Source organism: Nicotiana sylvestris, chromosome 6 (genome assembly GCF_000393655.2).
Source record: "Nicotiana sylvestris chromosome 6, ASM39365v2, whole genome shotgun sequence".
Taxonomy (NCBI): Eukaryota; Viridiplantae; Streptophyta; class Magnoliopsida; order Solanales; family Solanaceae; genus Nicotiana; species Nicotiana sylvestris.
Genome location: NC_091062.1, coordinates 35,810,252 through 35,838,162, shown reverse-complemented (window position 1 = coordinate 35,838,162; position 27,911 = coordinate 35,810,252). Strand labels below are relative to the sequence as shown.

Sequence of the window (27,911 nt, the reverse complement as noted above, 5' to 3'; positions counted from 1 at the left end):
ATGATGATCCGTGCCAGTCCGAAAGAAAAGTTCATCAGTAGAAAAGCGGTAGTACAGTCGAAAAGGGTAGAAGGCAAGCCAGTGGTGGTGATAGGGAAGAGTTCGTCTGATGTTGCCAAGAATCCAGATCCGGTCAAAGTAACGATGCAAGGGATATCAAGCAAGCCAGTAGCCGTGAAGGGGGCATGCATAGGACCAGTTGCTATCAGGCCAGTAATGCTGTTGCCGATAATCAGCGAGAAAGTTGTACCATGGAGTTACAGTCAAGTAATGGTAATGCATAAGGGGAAGGAAGTTGTGGAGGAAATATGTGAGGCACAGGGGTTAACTCGTTCGGGAAGGTGTTTTGCTCCCACAGAGTTAAGAAAGGCCAATCCAGTAGCGACAAAAAATCCAGTTATCGAAGAAGAGGCGGAAGAATTTTTAAAGAAAATGAAGGCGCAAGATTACTCCATTGTGGAGCAGTTAAGGAAGACCCCGACACAGATCTCATTGTTATCGTTGTTGATCCATTCAGATGAGCACCGCCAGGTATTGATAAAAATTCTGAACGAAGCCCATTTTCTGGATAAAATCTCTGTGAATCATCTGGAGAAAATAGCAAACAAGATTTTTGAGGTCAACAGGGTCACTTTTTTAGAAAATGAGTTGCCCGTGGAGGGTACAGAACATAATAGAGCCCTTTATCTGACCGTGAAGTGCGAAGACTCGGTAGTCACTCGAGTACTGATTGATAATGGGTCCAGTGCCAATATCTATCCTTTGGCCACATTGAAAAAACTAAAGGTCGATGGTGATAGGATTCACAAGAACAACATCTATGTTCGAGGGTTTGATGGTGGTGGTACAGACACGGTAGGTGACATCATACTTGAATTAACAATTGGTCCAGTCGAGTTCACCATGGAGTTTCAAGTGTTAGACGTGGCAGTGTCATATAATCTTCTGTTGGGGCAACCCTGGATCCACGCCGCCAAAGCAGTGCCTTCTACATTACATCAGATGGTCAAATTCGAGTGGGATAGGCAAGAGATCGTAGTACATAAGGAAGACAATGCAAGCGCCGTAAGAGATGCCATCGTACCCTTCATAGAGACTGATGATGATAAAGGACCGTGGGTTTACCAGGTTTTCGATATGGTTTTAGTGGACAAAGTTCCCGAAGGTGAAAGGATCCCACTTCCCAAAATAGCAGCTGCAACTGTCATGGTAGCCTCGGAGATGTTGAAGAACGGGTTTATGCCAGGCAAAGGTTTAGGGGCTGATCTTCAGGGCATTGTTCAGCCGGTTTCTTTGCCCAAAAATTTGGAGACCTTTGGGTTGGGGTTCAAGCCTATAGTGGCGGATGTGAGACGGGCCCGCAAGTTGAAGAAAAGAGTCTGGGTCCTTCCAAGCCAATCCCGCGCCTATCCAGATCATTTGTCAGAGTAGGTATCAGAAAGTTGTCGGTCCCGAAAGTTCTCGGACCACTGATTGGGCCAGATGGAGATTTGAATGAGGGCTTTGAAAGGTTGTTCGTCGATGTCAACATGATAGAAGCTGGAGAAGGGTCCAATAGGTTAGATGTACAGTTTGTGGGGCCTAGGGCAAATATCAACAATTGGATGGCTACTCCCCTCCCTACCCGGAGGGAGTCTTGGTAGTGGGCTCTGATTTTTCTTTCTTGTTTTTTGGATTATTCCAGGGTTGTAATCCAGTTTTGTTTTGTATTCGGCAAAGTGTGAAACTCTGTTATCCCGTATTTTAATAAAGTGAAAGTTTTTCTCTTCTTATTTTGTTCTAATTTTGTTTTCTTCTTTTCTCTTTCTGAACATTTCTCTTTATATTGGTTCTAATGATATGGCATGCACAACAGATCTTCAACCCAGTCTAATAAATCAATCTGATTCCGAACTAATTGTACAAGAGGTCTATTATGATGATGAATCGGAATACGATGAGGATGAAGCCTTCGAAGAGATAAACAGAGAGTTAAGCCAGTTTGAAGAGAAATCCAAGCCCAACTTAAATGACACAGAAGCCATCAATTTAGGGGATGCAGATGATATCAGGGAAACTAAAATAAGCATCCACATTGCACCGAATATCAGGGAAGAACTAATCAAAGCACTTATTGAGTTCAAAGACGTTTTTGCATGGTCGTATGATGACATGCCGGGTTTAAGCACGGATTTAGTGGTTCACAAATTGCCCATTAACCCGGCATGCCCTCCCGTCGAGCAGAAATTAAGGAAGTTCAAAACAGACATGAGTGTGAAGATTAAAGAGGAAGTAACCAAGAAGCTGCAAGCAAAGGTTATTCGGGTCACTCGATATCCTGAATTGTTGGCTAATGTGGTGCTAGTGCCGAAGAAAGATGGGAAGATCAGGGTATGTGTCGATTACCGCAATCTGAACAGGGCAAGCCGAAAGGATAACTTTCCATTACCCAACATCCATATCGTGATCGATAATTGTGCCGGACATGAGATCGGGTCTTTTGTGGATTGCTATGTTGGGTATCATCAGATTCTGATGGATGAAGAAGATGCGGAAAAGACGGCTTTCATTACGCCGTGAGGGACTTATTGCTACCAGGTAATGCCATTTGGTTTGAAGAATGCTGGGGAAACGTACATGAGAGCAATGACTACTGTGTTTCATGACATGATACACAAAGAGATTGAGGTATACGTGGATGATGTGATCATAAAATCCAAGCATTAGGAAGACCACGTAGCAGACCTAAGGAAGTTTTTCCAAAGACTTCGAAGGTACGATATTAAGCTCAACCCGGCCAAATGTGCATTTGGTGTTCCATCTGGAAAGCTGTTGGGATTCATCGTCAGTCGGCGAGGCATTGAGTTGGACCCGTCAAAGATCAAATCCATCCAAGATTTGCCACCGCCGAAGAATAAGACAAAAGTAATGAGTCTGTTGGGAAGGTTGAATTATATCAGCAGGTTTATTGCTCAACTCACAGCAACGTGTGAACCCATTTTTCGGCTACTGAAGAAAGATGTTGTGGTAGAATGGACGGCAGGATGTCAGGAAGCATTTGACCAAATCAAGGGATACTTATCAAATCCACCTGTGTTGGTTCCACTCGAGTCGGGAAGACCGTTAATTCTTTATCTAACAGTTCTGGAGAATTCATTTGGCTGCATACTGGGGCAACACGACATTACAGGAAGGAAGGAGCAAGCCATCTATTATCTCAGCAAGAAGTTTACAGGCTATGAGGTTAAGTACAATCAACTCGAGAAGACATGTTGCGCCCTAACTTGGGTGGCCCAGAAATTGAAGCATTATCTGTCATCATATACTACTTATCTCATTTCACACTTGGATCCACTGAAGTATATTTTCCAGAAGCCTATGCCCACAGGGAGATTGGCGAAATGGCAGATATTACTCACAGAATTCGACATCGTCTATGTGACGAGGACGACCATGAAGGCCCAAGCGTTGGCTGATCACTTGGCTGAGAATCCTGTTGATGAAGAATATGAGCCCTTGAGGACGTATTTTCTTGATGAAGAAGTGATGCATATAGATGAGTTGGAAATGACCAAAGAACCAGGATGGAAGCTTTTTTTCGATGGAGCCGCAAATGCGAAGGGAGTTGGGATAGGAGCGGTACTTATTTCTGAAACAAGACATCATTATCCTATTACGGCTCAGCTGCATTTCTATTATACCAACAACATGGCTGAGTATGAGGCATGAATTTTGGGTCTACGGCTAGCTGCAGACATGGATGTCTAGGACGTCTTGGTCTTGGGAGACTTGGACCTCCTGGTGCATCAAATTCAGGGTGAATGGGAAACGCGGGATTTGAAACTCATACCATATAGACAATGCTTGCTTGATCTGAGTAAGCAATTTCGATCAGTGGAGTTCAAACACATCCCAAGAGTTCATAATGAGGTTGTCGATGCTTTGGCCACCTTAGCATCGATGTTGCACCACCCAGACAAATCATGTTGACCAGTTGCATATTCAGGTTCGTGATCATCATGCTTATTGCAACATGTTAGAGGAAGAACTGGACGGCGAACCATGGTTCTATGATGTCAAGGAATACCTCAGGATGGGGATATACCCAGGGCAGGCCACCGGAGATCAAAAGAGATCCATTCAGCGACTGGCAAATGGATTTTTCCTCAGTGGAGGAGTGTTGTACAAAAGAATACCAGATTTGGGATTGCTGAGATGTATAGATGCTAGTCAAGCCGCGACAATTATGACAGAGGTACATGCTGGAGTTTGTGGGCCATATATGAGCGGATATGTATTGGCGAAGAAGATTCTTCGAGCAGGGTACTATTGGCTTACTATGGAGCGTGATTGTATCAGTTTCATGCAGAAATGCCATCAGTGTCAGATACACGGAGATCTGATTCATTCTCCACCGACAGAATTGCATACAATGTCAGCACCATGGCCATTTGTTGCCTGGGGCATGGATGTCATTGGACCTATTGATCCGGCAGCTACCAACGGTCATAGGTTCATTCTGGTGACCATCGATTATTTCACTAAGTGGGTTGAAGCTAAAACTTTCAAGTCGGTAACCAAGAAGGCAGTGGTAGATTTTGTTCATTCCCATATCATCTGTAGATTTGGGATCCCAAAAGTGATCATCACGGACAATGGTGCTAATCTTAACAGCGGTTTGATGAAAGAAGTATGTTAACAGTTCAAGATTACACACCGAAATTCCACCCCGTATCGTCCCAAGGCGAATGGTACGGTTGAGGCAGCCAACAAGAACATAAAGAAGATATTGAGGAAGATGGTAGAAGGGTCCAGGCAATGGCACGAAAAGTTGCCATTTGCATTGTTGGGATATCGCACTACTGTCCGCACTTCAGTAGGTGCAACTCCTTATTTATTGGTATATGGAACTGAAGCAGTGATACCGGCAGAAGTAGAAATTCCGTCCCTCCGGATTATCGCTGAGGCTGGGATTGATGATGATGAATGGGTCAAAGCCCGATTGGAGCAGTTGAGCTTGATTGATAAAAAGAGATTGACAGTTGTGTGTCATGGCCAGTTATATCAAAAGAAAATGGCAAGAGCATACAACAAAAAGGTGTGTCCCCGGAAGTTTGAAGTGGGCCAGCAAGTGCTGAAACGCATCCTCCCACATCAGGCTGAGGCAAAGGGCAAGTTCGCCCCAAATTGGCAAGGGCCATTCATTGTAACCAGAGTGTTGTCCAATGGCGCTTTATGTTTAACAGATATCGAAGGGAAATGCGTCGACATGGCTATCAATTCTGACGCAGTTAAGAGATATTATGTATGATTTCTTTTAATTGTAATTGTTGTTTGTTTGCATTTGGCATGGTACCGGAGAATGAAATGACGGAGGAAATTTGTTCTTCCATCCAAACACTTCAACCTTTGCTTCCCCTTTTGAGCATTATTTATCCTTTCATATCCCTCTTTTGGAATCAGTAATGAAAATGAAAGAAAAAGAGAAGAGAAAAATAATGATAATAAAGACAAAATAAAAATGTCACAAGGAAAACAAAGGAATTGGGAACTACGTTTGACCTGATTCCTCAAAAGGATACGTAGGTGCCTCACCGCTCGGTCATAGTATAGCAAAAATAAAAATCCCCAAGCAAGAAACTGGGGTAGAAGTTGTGTTTGTAATTTTGGGAAGGAAGTTTGATTCCAAGAGTTGTAATGTTTTACCCATAAAAATTATTTTGAACCTTTTGATACCCTTTTTCTTTTAGCCATACACAAAAACCCATATTGATGTCCAAAAAGACCTCCCGATCAGTATCCGAGAAGTGCCAAGTCACGCAAATGGAAGTCGGGAATAACACTCTGATCCCCAGCAGAGAAGAGGATCATAAGCTGGAAATGAATTGATAGCCGAAAGAATCCCCAGCAGAGAGAGTCATATCGGTAACACTCCAATCCCCAGCTGAAAAAATAAAATAAAATGAGAGAGTCTTATCGGTGAAAACCTCCACAGGCACCATAAGGCGACGGAAGTTGAGAGAAATAAAATAAGAGAGTCTTATCGGTGAAAACCTTCACAGACACCATAAGGCGACGGGCGTTGAGATAAATGAGAGAGTCTTATTAGTGAAAACCCCTCGAAGGGCACTATGAGGCGACAAGACAAGATTGGTGGAAAGGATCCACATTTGGCAAAGAGTTGAGTGCCTGTTTATCCCCAGCAAGATGAGGCCGTCCGAAAGATTGATTGATACAAATAGACTAGGTTGATTAATCTGGAATGCACGACATGATCGTTGGGATCGGTTATATCATTCAGATAAGTTCTTTTCTTTCCTTTTCCCCAGCATTTGTTCAGAAAGACTTCTTCTTTTTCTATCTTTTGAAATCATCACTTTTTTATTTCTTGGTTTAAAGACTTTACCTCCCCAGCAGTTTGTTTTTGAAAAGGATTTTCAGAGCTTATTACCAGTTGCCAAGATGGTGAAAAAACACAATATGGATAGGACGGGCCAAAGATAATGCAATAGAACGAGAAAGACGTTTGTTGCAAGACCCAATGATGGATTGGTATAGGATTTCGGGGAGGGTATGGAGAAAAGTGGGAAGTACAATTGGTGAATAAAGAATCGCCAAGAAACAAGAGCATCCCTGGAAGATTATCGACCAAGTCCCAAGAGGGTCGGACAACATGGAGCAGGGAAAGAAGAAGGGGAAAACCATCCCCAGCAGGAATATGATCGCTAACAGAAATATCATCCCCAACAAGTTTTGGTAATGTAATGGAACACAAAGCTGGGAAAGAAGAAAGAGAAAACCATCCCCAGCAGGAGTGGCACGACCATTCACCATGTTTTAAACTAACAATTTTTTTTCTTTTTTTTTCTTTGATTTGAAGCAGGGACAGGAAATGTTATAAATAATGAAAAGACATCATGATACAAGAAAGATTGTCAAACTGGGGTAGAAAATTTTCTTTCATTTTTGAAAATTTTCTGGAAGTCCGGTACCCACTTGGGGAAGAAGCAAGATAACACAAGTTTGGGGAAAATGGTGTCCCCAGCAGTTTTCGGAAGAAGGCCAAACAAGTTTTAAAGGAAGCAATTTCGGAAGAAAAATAACACAAGTCTTAAGGGAAGTAGTTCCAGTGGAAGGAAAGCACCAGCTTTAAGGGAAGTAGTCTTTGAAGGAGGAAAATAACATATTTTTGAATAAAACACCGGTGTTATCCCCATCAGTTTTCAAAGGAATGAAACACCAGTTTTGAGGGAAGCAGTTCTGAAAGAAGATAATTTCAAGTTAGAAGGAAAATGGTTCAGGAGGCAGGAAGGAACAACAATAAAACGCATTTTTAATAAGTAGTTGAAGTCAGGAGCCCGCCTGGAGAATGGAGGTGTTATATCTTTAAGTTGCAGTCGAAGTCAGGAACCCGCCTGGAGAATGGAGGTATTATCTTTTAAGTCATAACAGAAGTCAGGAACCCGCCTGGAGAATGGAGGTATTATCTTTTTAAGTCATAACAGAAGTCAGGAGCCCGCTTGGAGAATAGAGGTGTTATATGTTAAGAAGCAGTCAGGAGCCCGTCTGTAGAACGGAGGTTGTTATGTTTTAAGTTGAAGAAGTCAAGAGCCCGCCTGTAGAATGGAGGTTGTTATATTTTAAGTTGAAGAAGTCAGGAGCCCGCCTGTTAGAACGGAGGTTGTTATATTTGAAGTTGATAAAGTGAGGAGCCCGCCTATAGAACGGAGCTTGTCATATTTTAAGTTAAAGGAGTCAGGAGCCCGCCTGGAGAATGGAGGTGTTATATTTTCAAGTTGTAGTTGAAGTCAGGAGCCCGCCTGGAGAATGGAGGTGTTATATTTTTTAAGAAGTCATTAAAGTCAGGAGCCTGCCTGTAGAACAGAGGTTGTTATGTTTTAAGTTGAAGAAGTCAGGAGCCCTCCTGTAGAACGGAGGTTATTATATTTTAAGTTGAAGAAGTCAGGAGCCCGCTTGTTAGAACGGAGATTGTTATATTTGAAGTTGATGAAGTCAGGAGCCCGCCTGTAGAACGGAGGTTGTCATATTTTAAGTTAAAGGAGTCGGGAGCCCGCCTGTAGAACGAAGGTTGTTATGTTTTAAGTTAAAGGAGTCAGGAGCCCGCCTGTAGAATGGAGGTTGTTATGTTTTAAGTTGAATATGTCAGGAGCCCGCCTGTAGAACGGAGGTTGTTATATTTTAAGTTGAAGAAGTCAGGAGCCCGCCTGTTAGAACGGAGGTTGTTATATTTGAAGTTGATGAAGTCAGGATCCCGCCTATAGAACGGAGGTTGTCATATTTTAAGTTAAAGGAGTCAGGAGCCCGCCTGGATAATGAAGGTATTATATTTTCAAGTTGTAGTTGAAGTCAGGAGCCCGCCTGGAGAATAGAGGTGTTATATTTTTTAAAAAGTCGTTAAAGTTTGGAGCCCGCCTGGAGAATGAAGGTGTTATATCTTTAAATTGTTGTTAAATCCAGGAGCCCGCCTGTAGAACAGAGGAGTACATTTCAAAAAACGAAGTCAGGAGCCCGCCTGTAAAACAGAGGAATAAATTTCAAGTTTGAAGTCAGGAGCCCGCCTGTAGAACAGAGGACTACACTCAATTTCAAGTCAGAAGTCAGTAAAGCGGAGGGTTACAACAAAATATCCCCAGCATAAATTCCGCTGCGGAAATCAGAAGGAAGACTACAAGAGCAAGTTTGAAGATAGATAAGATGTTGTAATCCCTAGTTTAGTCTAGCTTTTTGTTTTCTTTTAGCACGGTGTAATAAATAGGCCGGAAAGCAGTAGTAATAGCATGCAACAGCAGTAACAACAACATTGCAGTCCCATGGTAGTCCCAGCTACCAAAACTTCCCGAACTACATTAACCTGATTCCCTTTTAGCCAGGGATATGTAGGAAACCTTTGAAGCAAAGGTTCGATTAAGCCTTTCAAAAATGCTTCACACGGAGTATTTCCGACGGGCAAAAATCGCTCGAATCCGCTCACTTTATCTTTGCACGAAAACTCTTTGTGTTTTCGGACAAAGAGGGGCAGCTGTGAGCACGTGATTTTTGTTTCACGAAAACTACTCCAAAAAAATCGAAAAATAAAACAAATGTCATTTGGGTACAAGTTTAAGAATTTCGCGTGACATTTTTCATAATTATTTTGTCTGTGAGTGTTTATTTTGTTTTTAAGAGAAAGAAAATCACAAAATATGTATTTGTTGCATTTTTGTCATTTTATTGTCCCATTATGTGATTTTTTTAATTAATATTTAATCCTGGGTGTCAATTGTTATTTAGGTTTAATTAATATTTTTAATTTAATTTTGGTTTTACAACTTATTTTAGAATTTTTGGTAATTAGGAATTAAAAAGAAGTTAAAAGAAAAGGAAGAAATGAAAAAGTCCAAAGAAATCGGAACTGGGCCGTTTTATTTTGACCAAAATCAGGCCCAAACAGATGCCCAGACCGGTCCAAATCTCACAGACGTTCGAACGACGTCGTTTCAACGGCAATCAATCACAACCGTTGATCTTGCACGATCCAACGGCTCAAAAGTCGTCTCCCTTACCCATTCCCTGGCCCGACCCGTTACCCGGTTCAAACCGACCCCCTACTTAAACCAAACGACGCCGTATTGGTTAATCTCTTTGGTCCTAGCCGTCAATCTTCATTGATCCAACGGATCACATTAATCACCTCAATCTAATGTACCAAAATACCCAGACCCATTACCCCCCTCTCATTTCCAAACACCCCCCTATTCAGTCGTCTCTCTCAGAGACGACCCCTCGAAACCCTAGAGCCGCCACCCACACCTTCGCCTGAAACCCGGCGGCAACAACGCCGCCGGCCACCCAAATAACACCCCTGAACCCTCTGACCACCCTCATTACGAATTCGTTAACCGTTTGCCTCGAATTAACCTCTAGCTTCTCGAATCTTCAATCGAAGATTCGAGCAAAACCTAAACCTACCCCAACCAGTCCCAAGTTCACACCCCAACTCCACCTGACCTCCCTCGTCCCAAATCCCATGTTAGTCTTGCTCAAATCAAGCCGGAACTGGACGAATCCTAAATTGATCGCACGAGCCCTAGAAGAACAAAACTTAGGAATCGATCCAAAAGATTTGAGGTCTTAACCGACTTTAGTCAAGTGTTCTCAGTCGAGAACACTCGATTAAGGTCCGTTTTGGCTTCAAAGTCTCAAGACGAAGTTCAAACTGAAACGGATGGGGTTTGGTCTGGAAGTTTCGAGGTATTTCCTTTTGTTTTCCTTTTCCTTCTATTTGTTTGTTTTATTTTAACTGAGTAGTTCGTCATTTTCGTCAAGTAGTTCTTCCTCCTCTTTCGGACCTGTTTCTGGTCCAGTTTTCTCATCTTGGTCGATTGACATATGTTGAATTTATTAAATGGTCTCGTCAATTGACCCGTTCATGTATATAGTTCAGTTGTTCTTCTCAAGTTATTGTTTGTTGTTTTGTCTTCCGACCTTGGTATTTTCAGCCTCAGGGCTCATAGCCAGTATACTTGCCATTCCAGCATTTTTGTTCAAGGTGAATTTAGAATTGTATCTGTTCCCAATATAGATAGCTTACTCTCATGCATCTGTATGAATTAATTTCTTGACCTTAATAGTCCAGTCTGACTATTGTCCTGAATCATTGAGTCCCCATCTTGGTTGAAATGTTGTTGGATTGGATTTGAGTTCAATTGCTTATTAAGTTTAATGACTTGGATCTACTCGTTTGTTCTATTAAGTTTATTCTGATATGAATCTGGCTTTGCTGAATTGTCTTAAGGTTGTTAATTGGGAGTTAGTTTCATTTGTTTAATTAGTCAATTGTTAGGATTTCTAACTTAGTTGAATTGGTTATAGCTGATGGATTTGGTATAGATTGAAAGGGGTTGAGGTAGGATAATACACAGGGGTTAAGGGGGTAATTTGGGAATTGAAAAACTTTAAAATGGTTAGTTTAAGTATTCTGTCCAATAGGGTACTAAATTACCATTAAACTAATGAATTGTTTAAGTGCTAATGGGGAACAAAACATAATGGTAGGGGAAGGTTTAAAGGAAATGGATTAAGAAATAGGTGCCCATACCTATTTGAATTTAAATAAAGGGAAGGACAAGGGATAATGGAGAAAACATACTCTAGTGGGGAACAAGTGAATTAAAAGGAGAACAAAACATGTAGTAGTGGGCAGAAATACTTTCTCAATTAGCTAAGTGCTCCTTAGAGCTGGAAAGGGGCTGAGGTTTGGGTAGAAATAGGGGTCTGGACAGAATTAGGAGGGGGGCCTTTTTAGTCTGGTCTGGCTGTTCTTTTGGGCAGACTTTAGAAGAGAAGAGATTGGGGAAATCTGAAGGGGCTTGGGAATCTGAAAAAAGGTCAGAGTTATAGAGTAAGGTTAGACTGGATTTTTGACACTAATTAAAAAGCAAAAACAGGTTGGTTTTTTTTGGAGTGGAAAAACCAGTTTTCTTTCAGTTTTTTTTCCAGAGAGTCTAGGCTGGATTTTGACATCAGAAATTCAGAGTTTAAGAGTGAAATACAAGCTCAGTTTTTACCCTAAAGAGTTCAGTAGGTTGAGAGCTAAATACTGAAAAAGTGAGGTCTTCTTTACTACTGAAAATCAGAATCAGTTTGTTACTGTTTAATTGAGGTTCTGAGTGTCTTTATTTGAGAATCTGAAGAACAGAAATCAGAAAATCTACTATCCTGTCTCATTTCTGAATACATTTTGTTCATGTCTGTGAATTGCTTGGTATTTTCTGGTTTCACTCCTGGGTTTTGGACTGTTTGTGCTGGGTGCTATTTCTTCTATGTGTTCTGGGCTGAACTGGTTGTGTTCGTGGCTATTTGAACTCCAAATCTACTGTTATGCCTGCTGTTTGCTACTACTGACTGCTCTTTCTTCATTGTTGTAAATCCCAGGTACACGTCTCAAAACTATCTTGATGTAGCTGTTGAAATAGAAATGAGATCAGCATGTTCATGTTCTCTATGTGTCGTATACTGATGGCTAGATAAATGTAGTTGGTGTGTATATCGTTTGAGGCAAATCAGATTTGATGTGTAATAATCTGGACTTTGAACGATATTGGACTGTTAAATTTGAATTAGAATTTGTTTATTCTGAATAGTAGTTTTAGTGTAGTGTATTTTGAATTCATATGATAATTATTCATTACAGCTTAAAATTGGCTTTAAAATCAGAATGTATATCATGATAATGTTAAAATCGGGCCTAGTAATTGATTTAGTAAGTGCAACACTTTAGTTTTGACACCAGTAATTTGAGCTTAAGATCAGGGAATAGGCACTTGAATTGGTGAAGTGTGTTTGATAGCTCAACTAAGTCGTTAATCACTCCATTGCCTTCGGAATATTGTGGTAATACATTAGTTAGGCATAACCCAAGCTTAAAATTGGAATCAAAATTATCAGTGCTTGCTAATTTGAGTAGGTGTACCTTGTTCTTACTTGTTACAAATTATAGAGGGCACATGGAATAGCTTGAAACAACTTTAGTAGTATTCGTTTTAATTGAATTAAGCTTGTTTGGTACAAAGATCGAGGTCCAGCGGCTTGTTTCCGGCAGTTTGAGCTTCAGCTCCTCTGATGCGGGCCCAGGTCCAGTTTTAATTCCCTTCACGTTTGGACTTGGGCCAAGGTCTGCGACTGGCCAATTCTGGGGTACAAACCTGGATGTAATTTCTCTTTGTTGGGCTTATCATGGAGCCCGATGGCTAGACTGTGGTGCAGAATTATCATTTGGTCCAGTAACAAATTAATTAGGACTTTTTCTTTTATTATTAGAGACAATTAGAAATAGCAAATCATAGTCGCTTTTAGGTTTGCCTTTTAAATAATGAATGAGACGAGCCTCGACAAACAAAAAATACATAAGCTGCGGGACCCTCTATATGGGTTGGTAAAATTACTTAGACTTCGGGATGGGCCGTTTAGCAAAATTTCACGGCCTTACCCAAAATAATGGTATGCTAGTCGCTTTAGGTGCGCCTTTAATAATTTACTTTCTTAAACTCGGGTGCACATTTATGTGACCCAAATCCAAAGCTCATCGGAGTCGAAACGTGTCAATAACTACGGGTGCATTGATGTGACGTGGTTCGAGATGTGTTTCCATGACGTTGCAATTCTCGTTAAAAATAATAATAATAAAAGCGGTAAAAAGTTAAAATTTGCACATAGGTTCAACATGTATTAAAATCAGATAAATAAGCCGAATATGACAGTTGGGCGACCGTGCTAGAACCACGGAACTCGGGAATGCCTAACACCTTCTCCCGGGTTAACAGAATTCCTTATCCGGATTTCTGGTTCGCGGACTGTAATACAAAGTCAATCTTTTTCTCGATTCGGGATTCAACCGGTGACTTGGGACATCATAAATCTCCCAAGTGGCGACTCTGAAATAAATAAACAAATCCCGTTTCGATTGTCCTTTAATTGGAAAAACTCCCTTTGCGCCCCTGCGGGCGCGGCCTAAAGGAGGTGTGACATACATCAATTATATAACCATACTATCTATTACAAACAACAAAAATTAAAATGTTTAGATTTCTACAGATTCACTATCGATTACATGACTTGTTTCTCCTTCTAGGAGTGCAAAGTAATCAGCTACATCCAAATGCATGAAGTCTAAATTATCTTTAAAAATAAAATTTGCTTCACCATTTTTCTCTGTCTTCTTCAGGGCGGCTTGATAAAGCTCAACCAGGTGCTTTGGCGTACGACAGGTACTTGACCAGCACCCTTTTCCTCCACATCTATAACATACATTTTTTGCATTTGGTGCTTGCACCGCTTCATGCTTTTGTTCCTTCCTTTTTCACTGCTGGTGGCGAGGAAGGTTCTTTGGTGCATTATTATTACTATGATTAGAGTTTCTTCCCCGACCACGGCCATGACCACGACTGGGGCCACGACCTCTTCCACGTCTAGCTTAGTGGAAGTTCGTCTCATTCACTTTAGGGAATGGACAAGAACTAGTAGGTCGGCTTTCATGATTTTTCATTAATAGCCCATTATGCTGCTCGGCTATAAGAAGATGTGAGATAAGTTCAGAATACTTTTTAAATCCAATCTCTCGATATTGTTGCTGCAAGAGCATATTCGAGGCATAAAAAGTGGTGAAAGTTTTCTCCAACATATCATGATCAGTAATATTATCACCACATAATTTCAATTGGAAAATAATTCTGAACATAGCAGAATTATATTCACTGATAGATTTAAATCTTGTAGCCTTAGATGAGTTCAATCATATCGTGTCTGTGGAAGAACGACCATCTTCAAATGGTCATATCTATCTTTCAAATTATTCCATAGTATGACTGGATCTTTAACAGTAACATATTCCATTTTTAGGCCCTCATCAAGGTGATGGCGTAGGAATATCATTGCTTTGGCACAGTCTTGGTTTGATGCATGAATTTTGTCTTTGATGGTGTCTGTCAGACCCATCGCATCAAGATGAATTTCAACATTAAGCACCCAAGACATATAGCTTTTGCCCAATATATCCAGGGCTACAAATTCAAGTTTAGAAAGATTTGACATTATATAGGAAAAGAAAGTTCGTACCTCTAATATTTTCAAAGTATTTGCTCGAGATGGCAGAGTCTCGTGCTGATAACACGTTATTAAATAAAGATTGTAAAGTAAAGACAAGTATAGAGAGAAACTGATATATTATTCGAATTCAATCTGATGTACATAATGAACTGAAATCTCTTCTATTTATAGAAGAAAGGAACCTGCTGTGTAAGTTGCTACTATACCAGATATGGATAATCTTCTACTGAGAGTAATGTTTATCCATAACGGAGTACTGAAAGGATAAGCTCATTGTACCAAGTATAGATAATCTTCTACTGGGGGTAATATTTATCCATAACGGAGTACTGAAAGGATAAGCTTATTGTACCCGGCATGGATAATCTTTTATCGGGGGTAATGTTTATCCATAACGAAGTATCGAAAGGATAAGCTTATTATACCCGGTATGGATAATCTTCTACCGGAGGTAATGTTTATCCATAACCGGGTACCAAAGTGATAAGCTTCTTCAGGAAGCTTATTTTCAATAGAGTACTAAATAGATAAACATATTTACGGCGGAGTCCCGTATGGATAAGCTTCTTCAGCAGCAGCGGACCCAGAATTTATATAAGCGGGTTCAAATTAACACGACGATAGCCGCCAATAAAATCAACATTATAACAAGTAATGTTTGCTAGCTACTATGTTTTTCTTCTTTTTATTATCTATCTCAAAAAAGTCATTTTTAATTCTGCGCTCTTAATTTTTAACAAGTAATGCATTTTTTAATAAAAGAATTTTTAAAAAACTACTTAAATTTATCTTTAAGATAATTTATCTACTTAATTTGACAAATTTTGCTTTAAAATATTTTAAATTGATTAACAAATTGAAAGTATTTTAAACTCTGCGACACATAAGAAAAAATGAATTCTTGTCCTTGATATATGAGGAAAACAAATTGTTGTTTACAAGATACAAAATAATCAAACGAAGGAGTTGTCAAATAAACTAGACTGATACAAGATACAAAATAATCGAACGAAGGAGTTTTCAAATAAACTAGACCAATATAAAGAGAGCTTATAAGCCAAATAAGAATAATAATATATAAAAAAAAAAAAGACAACCTGGTACAAATAAACAATTTCAATATAGACCAAATTAGATTAAACTAAAAAATAATAATCATTTTAATAAATATTCTTGTATGTTTTGTTGAAAATCATGTGAGAAAAATAGATCAACTTTGAACTGAGTTTGAAGTAACCATTCAAGCATAAAGCCAAAAAAGTCCAAATAAACTAGGAATGTGTTCAGCCGATTGATCGAACACCAGACTTTCCGGTAGTTCCGAACCCGCTAGGACCATCACGCCACAACGACCATACTGTCAAGCGGGTTCAATTTTATTAATTTATGGTTTGTTCTGTTTTAGTCTTTTAGATAACATTTATATCGTGTATAAATTTTCGACGAAGCGGGTTCATATGAACCCGTTTGACATCATATGGGTCCGTCCCTGTTCTTCAGGAAACTTATTTACAATGGAGTACTAAATGAACATCCATAATATAATATATTTATAACATTAATAATAAATTCTTTTTTAAATTGGACAGTCAATTTGGAAGTTTGCTGGCGGAGTCAAGTTTGTAAGTAAAACTTAAAATTTAAATGTTGCTTTGTGGGCAGGGGGTGTACACAAAAATTTTTATAAGCGATATCGAAATTTATTGAAAAACAGGAATAATAACTTTAATTATTATGCTTTTGGATAAGAAATAACCTTATAGCCTGTTTGGCCAAGCTTCTAAAATCTGCTTAATTTGAGAAGCGTTTTTTTCAAAAGTGCTTTTCAAAAAGTACTTTTGGTGAAAATCAGTTTGTGTTTGGTTAATTAATTTGAAAAGCACTTTTGAGCAGTAATTAGTGTTTGACCAAACTTTTGAAAACTGCTTCTAAGTGTATTTTTCTCAAAAGTGCTTCTCAGAAAAGTGCTTTTGCAGAGAAGCTACATTTTTCTGTTTCTCAAAAATTGCTTCTGCCTCTCATCAAAAATATTTTTTTCCTTCTAAAAGCTTGACCAAACACCTCAATTTTTTATCAAAAGCACTTTTGGCCAAAAAAACACTTTTGACTCAAAAAAAAACTTGGCCAAACAAGCTATTAGTCTATTAATTTTGTTGAGTCTTAAGTTAGAAAAGGTTCAATTCTACTTAATCTATTTTTTAACCACAAGACTCTTTCAAATATTTGCAAAATAAAATGTGCTAGTTGAGGTTCGAACCTCTGACCTCCTAGAACCAAATCAAGGAGGTCAGAGGTTCGAACCTCAACTAATACCGAATACAAACGAGATCGAATAAGTTTTGCTAAAGAAATTCAGAAAGACCTTAATGAAAGAGGCTTTAACATGATATTCACTCTTACCTAAACACTCAATTGACTCTTTTGAAATGCTTGCAGATTCTTTTATTAAAGCTCACGCTGGAGCAAGCAAAGTTTGAGCGCAGAAAGCAAATATCTTCATAATAACTCAAGGAGATTCATAATTACTTTGGGAGTTCATGATCAGGTTCCAAAAGAAAGAATGTTATTACCGGCGGTACCAAATGAATGGATAGCGGAAGCATTTATCATGTGCCTTAATCCTTTAAGCTTAGATGTCTCAAGGAAGTTGAAGGAAGCTTGTTGGAGTTTTAGAAAACCACATGGGCTGATGTTCATACTCGTTATAAATTAAATCAGAATAGAAGATATTCAGTTGAGTTCTCCGGTTTCTTTAGAGTTTCTAACCGTGATCGAAATCTAAAAATGTAAAAAAAAAATAACCTCGACTTAGACCAGAGGCTTCTAGGAGCAAGTTCCAACTTCCAACCGTATGCATCAAACGAAAGGTCAGATTTTCTAGCAAGGCAAGGACGTGAAATTAGAGGTTATCAATCATTAAAAAGACCTGGACCTGACAGGAGAACTGATCGAGGAACATAAAGGAAGCAAGGTTCCTGAAATCAATTCGGTCGGATCCTAATAAGAGAGACACAAATTTGTGGTGTGAATTTCATGGTACACATGGTTATAAAACTGGGGATTGCAGGCGACTTATAAGACAATAATTTTATTCCTATACCAACATAAAACTTCTGTTAAATTAATTAATCATTCATTAATAATTTCAATTTTGATAATTAATTTTTAAGTATATCTTTTTATTTTACTAATAGATGTGCTACGAAGATGCCATTTGGCGGAACCAATTCGTCTTTAAGTCTTTGATTGTCTTATACACTTTTCTGCCAAGTGCAGAGCAGATACTCTTTGAGATAAAATTTAAGATTCTAGAATCAAGTACTTAAATCATTCTTAAAGTATATATAAGCAAGTAAATTTTGTTTAAATCTGTCAAACATATTAAACCTTTTATACTTGTTGCATACTTACATATTTTTCTTCAATAATTCAAAGTTATTAAGATTTTGACAAGACAATTGCCGTCTTGGGGTCAAACTAGAGAAGAAGTATATTTCTTTTGTGTCTTTATTCTGACTGAATTCAATCGAAGAGTACGTGGATATCAGCTGATGCAGGGTAAAATGCCGTTTGCCAATTATTTACTTTCCTATAAAATTCTCTCTATTTCGATATCTCCAAAGGCACCTTTTTATTTGTCTTTTATAGAAAACGTTAACACTAATTTAATAATAGTATTATACAGTACAACTTTGAAGACCATTTTAAAAAAAAAAATAACACTTGCAGATTCATTTATCTGTTCAATACTTAAATTTCATTTGATATTTCCTTTGTGAAATTGACTTTTCTATTATCACTTATATAATACATGTCTCGGTAACTAATGATTACGCCAGGCAAAACTATGGTTCATACTTTTAATATCAAATGAATATCTTAAAATACAATGTCCTATAAAATACTGTCATAAAACATAGTATGATACAAAGTACAAAGTGTATAGCTTCTAGTTCTAAGCTACTAGTTACGGAGTGTTTTGAGAATTTTCTTCATAGTGTCTAACTTCGTAGAAGTCGGAGAATTCTTGGTAATAACAAAGAACGAGGAATCTTTCGTCAGTAGTTGTGAATGACTAATTTTTCAATTTTTTCCGACTTTGGTCTCACAAGAGCAACTCAGAAATATTGAGAAATAAAACCATCTGATTTAATTCGTCTTCAATAGCCCGGGGTCTTTAAACATGGAGAAGAAAACATGTGCAAATCCTCTAGTTATAATCCTACTTGTGTGTTTTTTCCTTCTAGGGACCTCCTTCAACATAAGTCTTATTTTTCCATTTTACACAATCAATTCAATCTTCTCAACATTCTTAGCTTGTGTTATGACAAATAATCAAGCTAGTTCATATTTTGTTGAAGCAAAAATCAAGCAATTAGCTCCATCTCCTCCTGTTAATCCTTCAATCCCGCGATTCGCTTACTTAATTTCTGGATCAAAGGGTGATCTTGAAAAGCTATGGAGAAGTTTAAGAGCATTGTATCATCCATGGAATTACTATGTTGTTCATTTAGACTTGGAATCACATGTACAAGAGAGATTGGAACTTGCTTTAAGAGTGGAAAAAGATCCAATTTTTTCCCACGTTGGAAATGTGCATATGATTACTAAAGCAAATATGGTGACCTATAGGGGACCAACTATGGTTGCTAATACTCTTCATGCTTGTGCTATTCTCCTTGAGAAGCATAAAGATTGGGATTGGTTTATTAATCTAAGTGCTTCTGATTATCCCCTAGTGACTCAAGATGGTCAGTTCTATGGTCTTTTATTTCTCTCTCTCCCTCCTTTCTTTTCCTTTTTTTTTTTAATTTAAAAAGGACAGCCCGGTACACTAAGCTCTCGCTATGCGCGGGGTTCGGGAAAGGACCGGACCACAAGGGTCTATTGTATGCCGCATTACTCTACATTTCTGCAAGAGGTTGTTTTCACGACTCGAACCCGTAACCTCTTGATCACATGACAACAACTTTTATTTTTTTAATTTTTAAAATTTAATTAGACCTCTCAGGTTCTGTTCGAACTTTGAGGATAGAGAATCTCTTGTTCCGGAGGATTTAGAGTCCTGAAAATGAAGAACTTCTTAGTAGAGAGTGCTTTACCCTTCTTAGTAGGTTTACACTGTGCAAATCGGATTAATCAGTCCACCTTTTGATAGGAAGTCCTTTACCCCTCTTAATGGACATATATTGTTCGAACCTAGATTTATTCAGGTCACCTTTTGGTAGAGATCATTTTACCCCACAGTGAGTCTAAATTGCACGAATCGGTCGATTTAGTCGGGCCATCTCGTAGTAGGGCGTGGTTATTGGCCTACACGGCCTATTGCGCGAATCAAAATTAGTCAGATCAATGAGTTTTCAATATTAAAAAAAATAACTAACACATATTGTTGAAAGTACGAATATCTACCAATTTAGCCTTCTCATACCACAAGTTGTCCAGTACCCATCTTTGGGTTACTTTTCGGTCTCGCTTATATATATATATATTTTAATGTCTCGCTTATTTATTCTTTTGTTTAGAAGAAATGTTTGATTTCCCTTTTTTGTAGATCTTCTCTACACATTTTCCGATTTGAAAGGAGAATTAAATTTCATTGAGCATACAAGCGAGCTAGGTTGGAAAGAGTATGTTTTAATTCTTCTCTTTCTGTTTCTCACTTTGTCCTCGATCTTGTTGCTGTATTTTACCATTTAAGCTTTAATTTTCATGTTACCATTTGCAGGGACGGAAGGGCAATGCCAATTGTTATAGATCCTGGGCTGTATAAGACCACAAAGTCTGATATATTTTGGGTCACACCAACGAGAAGTGTTCCCACTGCCTTTAAACTCTTTACTGGTTAGTTTGTGCAATTGTATATGTATTATTGACGTTGTTAACATATGTTCATGCATCACGACTGCAAATAGAAAACTGAAAATGCCATGCCAATATACTTCAATTTAATGCCATAAACTATTGCATTTTAGATTATACATTCTACTTTTCCCGATGATTTGCATATGTTGTACATACGTGCAACATGTTTGACAGGATACGTAGTTTAAGAAATACTGAAAGACTTCTAGCACACACCTAAATTACCCACACAACTTGTTTTGTGACTGATGGAGCATGTCATTAATGATAAAATAGTGAAAGAGATTCCGAATAGAGAAACGTATCTTCTTTTTAAACATATTAAAAAGGAAAATATGCCATATTTAATGGAACAGAGTGAGTAGTAATATTTTTGTAATCTCATTAGTTCTGACAGTTGAAATACCTGTGTGTTAATAAAACATTTGCAATTTATTCCGTGAAAGTTTTTCCCTCAGGTTAATTTTTGAATATCAAATTATCAATATGCAAGTGAGCACATTTTGGATAAGATGACTTGCTCTGATGGTAAGAAATCTCCACTTCCAACCAAGAGGTTGTGAGAAACAGCCTCTCTACCTCAGGGTAGGGGTAAAGTCTGCGTACACACTACCCTCCCCAGATCCCACTAAGTGGGATTATACTGGGTTGTTGTTGTTGCAAGTGAGCACATTTAGCTTTTAGTTTTGATGAACCAATGATAGTTTGCATCAGAATTTCAGTTTCCAGAACACTTTTCGGTTTTACTAAATTTGTCTGTCAGATTTATCAATTTTTGTTGATTTTTAAAAAGATGGGGTAACAAAAAGACTAAAAGTATTGATTGAAAATGTCTCTCAATGATTTTATTAAGCATAACAAGATTTTAAATAGCCAATTAAACAACAACAACAACAACAACAACAACCCAGTATAATCCCACACGTGGGGTCTGAGGAGGGTAATATGTACGCAGACCTTACCCCTACCCCGAAGGGTAGAAAGGCTGTTTCCAGGAGACTCTCGGCTCAAAAAACAACAGAAGCCGATATATTAGTACCATAAAAATGCATAATAAAATAACAGCGATACAATAGATATGAAATACAGAATATGAAATACGAAAAAGATGGCTGGTATAGTAAAACTAGCAGGTAAAGCCCTGCATCAATAGACGACCAATAACCTTCTTAGTCTAACTCCTAACTGGCTAGTCTCACTCTATTGTGCTGTAGAAATATTCACAACTCTCCCCTAACCTACAATCTTAATACTCGACCTCCATAATTCCCTGTCAAGGGCCATGTCCTCAGTAATCCTAAGTCGCGCCAGGTCCTGTCTGATCACCTCTCCCCAATACTTCTTAGGTCGTCCTCTACCTCTCCGCGTGCCCACTACAGCCAGTCGCTCACACCCCCTCACCGGTGCATCAGTGCTCCTCCTCTGAATGTGCCCGAACCATCTGAGTCTTGCTTCCCGCATCTTGTCCTCTATGGGGGCCACGCCCACCTTCTCTCGAATATCTTCATTCCTAATCTTATCCATTCTTGTATGCCCGCACATCCACCTCAACATCCTCATCTCCACTACTTTCATCTTCTGGATGTGTGAGTTCTTTACCGGCCAACATTCAGTTCCATATAACATGGCAGGCCTAACCACTGCTCTATAAAACTTACCTTTTAGTAACGGTGGCACTTTCTTGTCACACAAGACTCCCGACGCTAACCTCCACTTCATCCACCCCACCCCTATACGGTGTGTGACATCCTCGTCAATCTCCCCGATCCCCTGAATAACCGATCCAAGGTACTTGAAACTACCCCTCTTGGGAATGACTTGAGAGTCAAGCCTCACTTCAACTCCCGCTTCCGTCGGCTCAACTCCAAATTTGCACTCGAGGTATTCCGTCTTCGTCCTGCTCAACTTGAAACCTTTAGACTCAAGAGCATGTCTCCAAATCTCTAGCCTCTCGTTGACGCCGCCTCGTGTCTCGTCAATTAGAATAATGTCATCAGCAAATAGCATGCACCATGGCACCTCCCCTTGAATATGATGAGTCAGTGCATCCATCACCAGGGCAAATAGGAATGGGCTGAGCGCAGACCCTTGGTGCAACCCCGTAATAACTGGAAAATGTTCAGAGTCGCCTCCTACTGTCCTAACCCGAGTCTTAGCTCCATCATACATGTCTTTAATCACCCTAATATAGTCGATCGGGACCCCTTTATCCTCTAAGCAGCTCCATAAGACCTCCCTAGGAACCTTATCGTACGCTTTCTCCAAATCAATAAACACCATGTGAAGATCCTTCTTCCTATCCCTGTACTGTTCCACCATCCTCCTAATAAGGTGGATAGCTTCTGTGGTAGATCGCCCCGGCATGAACCCGAACTGGTTGTCTGAAATAGACACCATCCTTCGCACTCTCATTTCTACCACTCTCTCCCAAACTTTCATGGTATGACTTAGTAATTTGATGCCCCTATAGTTGTTACAGCTCTGGACATCACCTTTGTTCTTATACAACGGGACCATTGTACTCCACCTCCACTCTTCAGGCATCCTATTAGTCTTGAATATAACACTAAACAATGCAGTAAGCCATTCCAAGCCTGCTCTACCCACACACCTCCACAGTTCAACCGGGATTTCGTCTGGCCCGGTAGCTCTGCCCCTTCTCATCTTACGCATTGCCTCCATGACTTCATCGATCTCAATATCCCTACAATTACTTAATTCATGGTGACTGTCGGCATTCCTCGATTCCCCAGGTCTAATATCTTGAACTCCTTCTTCACTTAGAAGTTTATGAAAGTAGGTCTGCCACCTCCTCTTAATCTGGTCATCTCCCATCAAAACTTTGTCGTCGTCATCTTTTATGCACCTCACCTGGTCTAGATCTCGAGTTATCCTCTCTCTCGCCTTAGCGAGTCGGAATAACTTCTTCTCCCCGCCTTTGTTCCTTAGTTCCTCATACAGACGAGCAAAAGTTGTCGTCTTAGCCTCCGTCACTACCATCTTTGCCTCCTTCCTAGCTACCTTATACCTTTGACTGTTCTCTCTCTTCTCCTCCTCGTTAGTGCTCCCTACTAACCGCAGGTAAGCCGCCTTCTTCGCTTTCACTTTACCTTGGACAACTGCATTCCACCACCAATCTCCTTTGTGACCACCATTGCGGCCCGTAGATATCCCTAACACCTCTCTCGCCGCCTTTCTTATACAGTCCGCCGTCGTCGACCACATTGTGTTTGCGTCCCCACCTACTTCTCCAAGCTCCCATTGCCGATAACCTTCCTTCCAACTCCTTAGCTTTATCCTTAGTTAAGGCGCCCCACCTAATCCTGGGGCGTCCTTGTACTGACCTCTTCTTCCTCCTTATCCTAATACAAATGTCCATCACCAAAAGCCTATGCTGCGTTGAGAGGGTCTCACCTGGGATAACCTTGCAGTCCTCGCACAACCTTCTGTCGCATCTCCTGAGGAGGAGATAGTCAATCTGAGTCTTCGCCACCGAACTTTGGTAAGTAACCAAATGTTCATCCCGCTTCGTAAAACTCGAGTTCGCAATGACTAGATCGAAAGCCTTGGCAAAGTCCAACAGTGCAATGCCCCCTCCGTTCCGCTCTCCGAAACCAAAGCCGCCATGCACCTCAGTGTACCCACCTACAGATGACCCAATATGACCATTGAAATCTCCTCCTATGAATAACCTCTCAGAAGGCGGTATACTACGAACAATCTCATCCAACCCCTCCCAAAAGCGCCTCTTAATATCCTCATCTAAGCCTGCTTGCGGTGCGTACGCACTAACGACATTTAAAGTACCCTCACCTACCACCAACTTAATAGTCATTAGTCTATCATTCACCCGCCTGACCTCTACCACAGACTCTCCAAGATGGCTATCTACCAGGATACCCACTCCATTCTTACCCCTCAAGATACTAGAGTACCACAACTTATACCCATCCACGTTTTTCGCCATCGATCCGACCCACCTAGTCTCCTGGACACACGCTATATTAATCTTCCTCTTCTGCAGGATTTTCGCCAACTCTATGGATTTACTCGTTAGTGAACCTATGTTCCATGACCCGATTCTCAACCTATAGGCTCCCTTGCCCCCTCTACCTCCCCTGCTACCCGACCCACCCCCTAACCCCAGCCCCCCACTCTGCCCCACCTGAGGACATGCCCTTATTCTATCATTCCAGACTGCAGCCACTACACCTTCAACAATCTAGAGAAGACTCGCTAGTGCATAAATAGCCAATTAAGAACAAAAAAAAAAATTCACATAATTTAAAATTCAAAAAACCTAAAATATCTCAACTAACTTAAACAATCTAATAGAAATTTAAAATTGAAATTCATCCTAAAACTAAGCAACTTATTTTGCTACAAAAGTTACCGAGTAACTTAAAGCAACAAAATTTCAACACTCCTCCTGTGTTTCAGTTGCCGCAATTCAAAAGGTTCCTCTTCCTCAATTCTTGCTTCTGTTGTTTGTCCTTGAGGATTGTTTTGAGCATCGGTGAAATTGTACACTGTTGTAGTGCAATTCTTTTTCTTCTTTTCTTTAAGCTTTTTCGTCTTATGGTTTTGTGCATAAAAATACCCTTATTGACCTTGTCTTATTTGAAATCTCTTTGAAAGTATTTGATTCCGGACAATGATAGAATTTTTTCATGGATTGCTCGTAAGGATTATTCTTCCATTATAATATTCAATAAATCATAAGGTTTTTAGATATGATTTTATTTTCGGAAAGCCACTCAACTTTCTGAAATGGTCTATCCATGCCATCCGTTAAAAAATGTTATTTCCATGCCATTGCCGTTACAAAAATGGCCCATCTATGCCATTATTTGACTAACGATTGGAATTTTTTTTTAAAATATTTATAAGACTTGAATTTCTACGTGTCCTCTCGTCATTAATCCGAATTAACCCATGCCTCACTTAATTTTAACCTTGGTTAGGTCCATCTAATTTTAACCTTACCCAAAAAATTAACCTAACCCAACCCTTCCAAATCCCTCTCCACTCGTCTTCCCTAAATAAAAAATCCCTAAAACCTCCATTAAATTCAATGGAGGTTTTAGCATTCCCGACTTTGACCAAATTCTTGAAAGCGGATAAGACTACGTACATACACGTACCTTAATAATAACCAAATGTGCAGGAAGGTTTACACCCCATGCTAACGTACTTGTACAGACCAACATTTAGAAATTTGCAGCCAAAATGACTCAAATATAAGCTTCAATTTCAGTATATTATTGCTCCTAGAGATCTAAAATTTTCAGATGATATAGTTGCCTGAATCTTGTTGTTTGCAAATAGTTCCTCGACCAATGATCTATCTTTATCATTCAGTCCAGCATGGTGCAATCCAATTCCAAATTGTAAGGTGTGCTTTAAGTTCTGGTCTGTGACTTGAGAAAGAACCATCTGAAGTGCATCTTCTGGCATGTTATGAACTGCCTCGGGTGCTCATCTGAAGCTACAAACTTTGAATTCAGAAAGAAAACAAAACCGATTAGGCAGAAATTAAATTTAATGGAGGTTTAGGGATTTTTGATTTGGGGAAGATGAATGGAGAGGGATTTGGAAGGGTTGGGTTGGGTTAATTATTTGGGTAAGGTTAAAATTAGATGGACCTAACCAAGGTTAAAATTAAGTAGGGCATGGGTTAATTCAGAACAATGACGACAGGACACGTGGAAATTCAAGTCTTATAAATATCTTTTAAAAAAAAATCCAATCGTTAGTCAAATAATGGCATAGATGGGCCATTTCTGTAACGGCAGTGGCATGGAAATAACATTTTCTTAACGGATGGCATGGATAGACCATTTCAGAAAGCTGAGTGGCATTTTTAGGCCTTTTCCATTTTATTTTTACTGAGCAAATCCAATAGTTTTCACCGGTGAAAGTTTGTAGGGCATTCAAAGAGAGGCTGCTTCTTGTCATGTTTGAAAATGGGTTTAGAATTGATATTGGTTAAAAATAATTTGAAAATGGTTATTTGGAAGAACTCACAGATCCTGTAAGACCAATGAAGCTCTGATACCACTATTGGTTTTTTAAAAGATGGGGCAGCAAAAAAATTAAAAGTATTGATTGAAAATTTCTCTAAATGATTTTATTAAGTATTATACGACTTTAAATAGCCAATTAGGAACCAACGAGAGTTGTGGTGGAGTGGTAAGTACTCCTTCATCCTTAACCAGGGGTCTCGGGTTCGAGTCCCTGAGTATGGAGTTGCCTTTGTTAGGGAGAACTTTACCTCCAATATGGGACTTTCCGGGACGAAACTGAAAGCAACAAAATTTCAACAATCTCAGGTGCAGAAATAGAAATGGATATGTTACTATTTTACCACATTGGGAAACAAATACACCATCAAGTGAATTTTGACCTAGTGTGCATCATAATCGTAATATTGTTTTTCTTTTCTTAATTATGAAACTAATTACACTATGAGTGTAATTTAGCACGTGATAATATGCCCGTTATAATTTTTATGTGTAAATTGTATTTTCTACACCGACAGTACATAGAACTTAAACTCTGAAGCATATTACAAACTTGATTACAGGTTCAGCTTGGATGATCCTTTCACGTGCATTTGTGGAATACTGCATATGGGGATGGGATAATCTCCCTAGGAACTTACTTCTATATTATTCAAATTTTGTTTCCTCTCCAGAAGGCTACTTTCAGACAATTGTATGCAATGCACCAGAATTCTCTTCAACTGTTATTAACCATGACTTGCACTATATTTCTTGGGATGTTCCACCAAAACAACATCCACATACTCTTTCCCTAAATGACACTGCAAAAATGATTGCAAGTGGCGCGGCGTTTGCGCGTAAGTTCAAGAAAGATGATCCTGTTTTAGACAAGATTGATATGGAATTACTTAACAGGAGTAATGGTAGTTTCACATTTGGTGGTTGGTGTGCTGGAAATCCTCCTTGTTCTAAATTTGGAAATCCAACAAAACTTAGACCAGGTCCAGGGGTTAAAAGGCTTAGGAGACTTATTGGTAGACTAGTTTTGTCGGCTAAATTTAGTCAAAACCAGTGTAATTAGAGTTTTCTTGTCATTCTACCCCTCTTTAGTTTTTTTAGTAATATTGTATTGAGACGAGCTTAAATGGTATAACATGGATGATGAGGATACATATAGTGAAAACAACTTGCTTGGGATTGAGGAACAAAAGTTGTCGTTATTTTATCTCCGGTTGTTACTTGATCCAAAAACATGAGTGGGGCATTACATTGACATCACATATCAACATTTGTCACTATTTTAGTGTCAACATTTTCATGGATGATTATTTAACTTTTAATTTACTGCACAAAATTTATTCTGCAGCAGCAAATGCTAGTTACAATATGGGTTCCAACGAAGCCAATTTAGTCATTAGTAAAGCCGAAGTCAATGTAATAAAACTAATTGTATAATGG

General features: G+C 39.2%; 1 protein-coding gene across 1 annotated transcript; it reads left to right on the top strand.

Annotated features, from left to right (window-relative positions):
* On the top strand, positions 1-27,534 carry LOC104210056 (beta-glucuronosyltransferase GlcAT14B-like). The gene is made up of 6 exons (XM_070148286.1): positions 1-531; positions 3,986-4,161; positions 18,751-19,334; positions 20,138-20,213; positions 20,312-20,427; positions 27,035-27,534. The coding sequence occupies exons 1-6, from the start codon at positions 1-3 to the stop codon at positions 27,532-27,534; spliced, it is 1,983 nt and encodes a 660-aa protein (XP_070004387.1).
* The last annotated feature ends 377 nt before the right edge of the window (positions 27,535-27,911 follow it).